Genomic DNA, 7,912 nt, shown 5'->3' on the forward strand with positions numbered 1-7,912 from the left:
GTCATTTCCACGATTTGGAAATTTATCAACAGTTGTACACATTAATGAGATGCAGAAAATCTTCAATACAACACCAAATGATGTAGAAACACAACTCAAGGAACTCACAGAATTACAAAACCAGCTAACTAAGGAAAACTTGACGTATCTTCACTCTAGAGTGCGATTAAACAGTATTCATCATCATACGATAAGTTATTTGGCGTTGTTAATTTCTATAACAATAATAATAATCATTACTTGGAAAACTAAACATAACATATGTCAGAAACACACAATAAGCGAAATTTCAACACGAGAAAATGATATGCAGAATGCAGAATTACGTTAACAAAATTTGGACTTCACTGTGACCACAACCTAGGACAAGTTGAGTTGGCACTCAACGGCGGGGAGAATATTTATGTTTGCATTTAATTAATATTATTTAATATTTTTGTTTTTTTTTGTTATTTGGTTATATGTGTGTAAATTATAAGCGTTTTTATAATTGGGTTTTATGATCTTTATTTCAATTTCTTTAACACAATGTAATTTATAAACGTTTTTATAATTGGGTTTTGATTTCATTTAATTTATACAATTGAATTTATACAATTTCGGTTATTGATTGTTTAATCACTTTTTTATGTGTACCCGTGTGTTGACACGTTCGCGATCGAAAAACAAGAGACAGAATCAAACCAACGGAGTTTACTTGCAGCCAAAAAATATAACAATAAAATTTGCTCATCTCGAGCGCAAAAAACAAAAGGCAATAAAACAAGACTTAGAACCGTTGGTTTGATTACATCTTATACAGGGTTAGTTAGATAAATTAATTAACCATATATTAACCATATAAAATATTATATATATATATGAATTATATAATATATTAATTATAATAATTTAATTATACAATATGATTTACAATAGATTAAAATATAATAAATTATAATATATAAATCATATAACACATCAATTAATAATTCTACAGAATCCTACAATATTAACAATTTGACTTTAACCGCTCTAACATCCCGCCCCCCTTGAAAGGATTTTCAATTGGTAATAGTGCGAGTTTGTGGATTGGACGGCGTATTACTCCTTTTGGGGTTTGCACATCAACAACACGAACCAAATTATCTGGACCCCTGATGCAATGCACGATTCGGCCCATCAACCAGCGTAGTGGAGGCATATTGTCTTCATGGATTAGAACCAGAGCCCCCTCGGTGATGTTAGATTGTTCTTCTGTCCATTTGGTGCGTATCTGCAGCTCATTCAGATAGTCTCTAGACCATCTGCGCCAGAAGTGATGTTTGACTGCGGTTATACGAGACCATTTATCAATTAATGAAGCAGCTTCATACTGAGGACTTGGTTCAGATAAAGTTTTGAGCGGCCCACCGATAAGAAAATGTGCCGGCATTAGCGCTTCGTAATCGCTCGGGTTACAAGAATGAGGTGTGATTGGTCGCGAATTTAAGATGGCTTCGATTTCAATCAGTGCTGTTCCAAGCTCCTCAAAGGTGAATCGAGTATTTGATAGTGTTCGATACAGATGGCCTTTCGCACTTTTTACAGCCGCTTCCCATAGACCTCCAAAGTGAGGTGCTCGGGGCGGTATAAAATTGAAATTTATGAATTGGTTGCTGCAAAAGGTGTGCAGCATCACTTGATTAGACTTCTCGAAAAACATCCTTTTTAACTCTGCTAGTTTGTTGTTAGCCCCAACGAAGTTTGTGGCGTTATCGCAATAGATGTCTGATGGTAACCCTCGTCTACCGATTAACCTTTTCAGTGCTGCAATAAATGCCTCCGTAGATAAGTCTGACACGGCTTCTAGATGAGCTGCCTTTGTAGACAAACAAACGAACACGGCTATATAGGTCTTATATGGAACCCGTCCCCGAATTCGGAGATACGTTAATATCGGACCGCAAAAATCTACCGCAGTACGCGCGAAAGGACGACTTGGAGTGAGGCGTTCGATTGGGAGATTACCCATCATTTGATTAAGTAGTTTGGGTTTATAACGCACGCAGTGAATACACGAGTGCACGACTCGGCGTGCAATTTCTCGAATATTAATTATCCAGAAGTTTAGTCGAGTAAGGGCAATTAGTGCCTTTGCGCCTGCATGATAGTTGCACAAGTGTACATGCCGAACATAAAGTTCCACAAAATAACAGCCCTTCGGCAACAAAATAGGGTGACGTTGGCCTACTGAGATGTCATTCAGCTCGAGGCGACCTCCCACCTTTAGTAATTGATAACCGAATACATTGTCCAGGAAGGGATTTAGATGCTTTAATGTACCTTCGGCTGGGTTCCCTCGTTGTAGGCGTTGTATATCAATTTCGAAGAATTGCTGTTGGATGACCCAAATAATACAGTGCAATGCCTTTTGTAGCTGAATAGGTTGAAGGGTACATTCTCCGTTCTTCAATTTATTCTTGGTTACATGATAAAATCGCTGTACCTGCGCTATTACTCGTAGCATCTTAGTGTATGAACTATATCTTGACAATACCTGTAATACGTAGTTGTCTTCATTTGTGTTAATGAATACAACCTTCCGCGTCTCTTTATTGACTTCTTCCATATCCAGGTTGTGACATTTCAAATGCGGCCAGTATTTATCAGCGAGTAACAAAAATTCCGGCCCCGTAAACCAACAAGACTCTGATAATTGGCGGATGTTACAGCCGCGCGACACAACATCTGCCGGGTTGGATTGGGTAGGAACGTGTCTCCATTGCCCATTTGCGGTAATATCTTGAATTTCCGCTACTCGATTGCCAACGAATGCAGACAGGGTTGATGAGTGCTGCTTCAACCAATGTAATACAATCTGTGAATCAGTCCAAAAAAACGTTTCACCCTTAAATTGCGCAAATATTGGTTGGACCTTCTGATACAGTTTGGCAAGAAGTAAGGCACCACAGAGTTCTAGTTTAGGTAGCGACTTCCGCTTTATAGGTGCCACACGGGATTTTGCAGTGAATAGCCTGACCGTCACCTTACCTGATGTGTTTTGTGATCGGAGAAATATACAGCAACCATATGCGCGTATTGAAGCGTCACAGAAACCGTGTACATCAACCTGTTGATAGTTTATGGATAGGCAGTATCTCGGCACCTTAACCGATGAAAGCGTTGTAAGATCTTGAATAAATGTTTTCCAAGCTGAGTGAAGATTTTGAGGGACTGACTCGTCCCAGTCCACACGCAAAAGCCACAATTCTTGCATCATAATTTTGGCTACGAGTATGATCGGTGCTAGTAATCCAAGCGGGTCGAATAATGAAGACGCAAGGGATAAGATGGTGCGTTTTGTTACAATATGACCTGGTTGTGCATTGAACGAAAATAGGAAAACATCTTGCATTTGGTGCCACTTGATGCCTAGAGCGCTGGTGACGGTATCTGTATCAAGATTCAAACTCTTTGTTGTAGTATCGCTGATGAAGTCATGATGGTTTGAATGCCATTTGTCAAGATCGAAGCAACCCTTCTGTAGAATGGCCGTTAACTGATGTCTGATATTGGTGAGTTGATCAATGGAATCTGCTCCACCTAAGAAGTCGTCGACAAAAAACGATGATTTAATGAGTGCAGCGCCTATTGGGTATTGTGTTTCAAATTTGTCCGCCAAATACTGCAAACTCCTGGTTGCTAGGAAAGGTGCTGATGCAGTACCATAAGTGACTGTATTCAACTCGTAAGTACTAACAGGATCGGACTCCGTATCTCGCCAAAAAATATATTGGAATTTTCGATCTGGTTCATCTATCAGTATCTGTCGGTACATCTTAACAATGTCAGCCGTCAAGGCATATCGGTGCAAACGAAATTGAAGTAGCAACAAATATAACTCCGGCTGAATTGTCGGGCCGACCAGTAGAATATCATTTAATGAACGTTGCGAAGTTGTTGGACATGACGCATCAAAAACCACCCTCAGCTTGGTCGAAGTGCTCGACGGTTTTAAAACACAGTGATGAGGGATATAATAATGTGGTTCGTTGGTTTTCGGAGTCTCAACACGCGTCATGTGTCCGAGCTCTCGATATTGTTTCATGAATTCTTGATAGTCTTGCTTCAGTGCACGATTAGATGACAATCGCCGTTCTACAGAACAAAAACGGCGTAAGGCGATATTGTGTGTCAAACCAAGACAATCTGGCGAATCTTTGAATGGTAACCGAACGACAATTCTTCCCATCGCATTTTGGTGGACCGTTTCACGATATAATGACTCACACGCAACATGTGCTGGTGACCATGACTTTGAAGCCGGTTGCACTTCCTCTATCTTCCACATCATTTCTAATTGATCGGAGACTGTATCTTCAACTGATAATAGGCATTTTGCTGATGGTGATGCAAATGGCTGACCCTTGTACTTGCCAGATACAATCCATCCTAATAGTGTTTTTTGAAGTACTGGAAGATTTTCACCTAGTTTGATTTGACCGACAGACAAAATATCAAAGAAACTTTCAGCTCCAAGCAAGAGATCAACGCGCTTGGATTTAAAGAATTGCTCATCGGCGAGAGGTGTATTTGGTGGAACCTTCCACGACGATATATCGATTTCAGAACTTGGTTGATATGCGATGTGATTCGTAATACCAAAGTTTAAAGCAAGTTCAAGATTTGAATGACGAGATTTGATTGATGTGAGCGTCTGATACTTTGTGTTGGTCAACGAACTACCAATACTGGAAACATGCAACCGATGTTTATGTTTTGCTAAACTAAGCTTCTTTGAAAACTCCTCCGTTATGAAGTTGACCTGAGAGCATGAATCAAGTAAGGCTCTACCCACTTGATAACTTCCCGATGAATCCTTCACTAAAACCAATGCAGTGGCTAGAATTATTTGCTCGGCCGATGACATATTAAGATGGGAATGGCTGGCAACGTTGTCGTTGGGCATAGCAGCGTGTTCTGTGCGTCGTGATGATCCCGCGCTCTTAATATTCGTTGGCAATTGCGAATGATGCAAGAGAGTGTGATGTGGCTTTGCGCAAACCTTACATTTAAACGTTGATGTGCAATTAACCACATGATGGCGTGGCGATAAGCAGTTTATGCAGAGTTTTAGGCTCTTCACCTTTTCAAACCTTTGAACCACCTCCAGTGCCTTAAAACGATGACAATTCTGTATTAGGTGTTCATTGCTAGAACAAAATGAGCAAGAATTGCTGGATGTAGATGCAACAAATGCGTATTGTTTTGAGCGTCTGTTACTCTTGGAGTTAAGATTATTAGGTTTACGTTGTGATGATGACTGATTGCCGTTTTCACTGTCGAGTGATTCGAGAAACTGGCAATGCCTATCCAATAATTTTGAGCAATCTTCCCAACTAGGTAATGTGTCGAAGTTACGCGATTCATTCCATTTCCTACGTGTAATTGCGTCCGTTTTTTGCATGATTAGCGAGATAAGTAGAGCCTCACATATTTGTTTCTCTGTACCTAGCGAACAGAGTGAACCATACAAAGCGGATGCATTGTTTACCAGACTACGAAGTTGTTGGCTTGACTGACCCGATACTGCTGGTAGATCAAATAGTGTCGCGATATTTTCGGCGAAGATTAGGCTATTATTGTCATAGCGCGATTTAAGCCTATCCAGAGCCTTTGGATAGTTTTCATTCGAAATAGGAAATGCCTGTACTGTCTCTAGAGCTTGACCAGTAAGGCAGTTCAGTAAGTGATTAAATTTTTCAATATTTGTGAGGTATATTTCGCGATCTATGATTTGGAGAAACGAATTAATAAAATTGTTATAATCCGAGTACTTACCACTGAATGTATTTAATTTTAACAGTGGTAATTTTTTACTTGAGGTGGGCATCATTGCTGTTACGTCTAGCACTGATGCATTGTGGGCCTCTTCCTGCAGTTGAGACATGATTAATATTTTGGTGGAAACGTATAGGTCTTCTAATTCATCTCTAGCTGAGTCAGTTGCATCTAATTTCTCGATCAACGTCTGAAAAGCTAAGATTTGTTTAAAATATGATTCTAAAATACCTAGTCGACATTTCAGTTCTGGTTGTGAGAGCGAATTACTCTTTCCTTTGACGAACGTCTTGATCCTTGAAATGCTCGCTTTCGTCGAGGCTCGCTGTTGTTTTAGTTCTGACAGTTCTGCCGTAGTGGTTGGCTCTGCCGTTGCCATTGAAACAATTGTAGATACTTGAGAACAGCAAGGGACGAAGTCGAAAAGTCACAATAGCAGCAGCGAACTTTCCGAAATTGAACTGCTCTTACGGTGGTTGTTGTCAGACGCGACGTTGACGAATCCGCCCACTTACTGATTGGAAGCAAATATTAACCAGTAATCAACAAGTAAGTTAACTTGTTGTTGTTGTTGTAATTGTTCAGCGTGACCTTGATGCGGACACGAGGTTCTATTTGGCGCTTAGCAGAACCTAAGCCGAGAACCATAGAATGCACAATAGTACACACGTACGATAGTATATAGTATATATGTACAGATGTACGATATTATTAAAGTTAGCACACTTTAGATATATAACCGTTTAGGAGCAATACTCACACGAGCACATTATGGTTACAAATTAACCAAAAACAATAAAAGCGAAAGTATGTACAATCAACAAGTAAAGGTATCTTGTTGTTGTTATTTTAACTGTCGAGCACGACCTTGATGCGGACACGAGATTCTATTTTGAGGTTAGCGAACCTAAACCGAGAACCACCAATTGCACAAGAGTATATACGTACGATAGTACATATGTAATATATATATAGATGTACGATATATTATAATGGTTAGCACACGTTAGCTATATAGCTGGTTAGAAAAAGTATTCACACGCGCACATTAATGGTTACAAATTAACCAAAAACAATAAAAGCGAAAGTATATACAATCAACAAGTAAAGGTATCTTGTTGTTGTTATTTTAAATGTCGAGCACGACCTTGATGCGGACACGAGGTTCTGATTTGAGGTTAGCGGACCTAAACCGAGAACCACCAATTGCACAAGAGTATATACGTACGATAGTACATAGGTAGTATATATATAGATGTATGATATATTATGATAGTTAGCACGCGTTAGCTATATAACTGGTTAGAAGAAATATTCACACGCGCACTTTAATGGTTACAAATTAACCAAAAACAATAAAAGCGAAAGTATGTACAATCAACAAGTAAAGATATCTTGTTGTTGTGAATTTAACTGTCGAGCGCGATCTTGATGCGGACACGAGGTTCTGTTTTGAGGTTAGCGTACCTAAACCGAGAACCACCAATTGCACAATAATATACGTACGACAGTACACAGAATAGCACTATTAAATTTGCAAAAAGTCCTGTCACGGTCGCCAATGTAAATTATAAGCGTTTTTATAATTGGGTTTTATGATCTTTATTTCAATTTCTTTAACACAATGTAAATTATAAACGTTTTTATAATTGAGTTTTGATTTCATTTAATTTATACAATTGAATTTATACAATTTCGGTTATTGATTGTTTAATCACTTTTTTATGTGTACCCGTGTGTTGACACGTTCGCGATCGAAAAACAAGAGACAGAATCAAACCAACGGAGTTTACTTGCAGCCAAAAAATATAACAATAAAATTTGCTCATCTCGAGCGCAAAAAACAAAAGGCAATAAAACAAGACTTAGAACCGTTGGTTTGATTACATCTTATACAGGGTTAGTTAGATAAATTAATTAACCATATATTAACCATATAAAATATTATATATATATATGAATTATATAATATATTAATTATAATAATTTAATTATACAATATGATTTACAATAGATTAAAATATAATAAATTATAATATATAAATCATATAACACATCAATTAATAATTCTACAGAATCCTACAATATTAACAATTTGACTTTAACCGCT

General features: G+C 38.3%; 1 protein-coding gene across 1 annotated transcript; it reads right to left on the minus strand.

Annotated features, from left to right (window-relative positions):
• Positions 1-155: 155 nt before the first annotated feature.
• On the minus strand, positions 156-5,911 carry LOC119665772. The gene is made up of 4 exons (XM_038075018.1): positions 5,842-5,911; positions 4,489-5,751; positions 1,088-4,413; positions 156-215 (listed from the first exon to the last, which is right to left on the minus strand). Exons 1-4 carry the CDS (start codon positions 5,909-5,911, stop codon positions 156-158), a joined length of 4,719 nt encoding a protein of 1,572 aa, XP_037930946.1.
• Between the last annotated feature and the right edge of the window lie 2,001 nt (positions 5,912-7,912).

This window comes from Teleopsis dalmanni, chromosome 1 (assembly GCF_002237135.1).
Source record: "Teleopsis dalmanni isolate 2A chromosome 1, ASM223713v2, whole genome shotgun sequence".
Classification (NCBI taxonomy): Eukaryota; Metazoa; Arthropoda; class Insecta; order Diptera; family Diopsidae; genus Teleopsis; species Teleopsis dalmanni.

Coding starts and splice junctions, on each gene's coding strand:
- LOC119665772 (XM_038075018.1), bottom strand. CDS start 5,911: ATGTCTCAACTGCAGGAAGAGGCCCACAATGCATCAGTGCTAGACGTA. Junction 5,752..5,841: donor AGCAATGATGCCCACCTCAA/GTAAAAAATTAC, acceptor TCCAAATCATAG/ATCGCGAAATATACCTCACA. Junction 4,414..4,488: donor TCTCTTGCTTGGAGCTGAAA/GTTTCTTTGATA, acceptor AAACACTATTAG/GATGGATTGTATCTGGCAAG.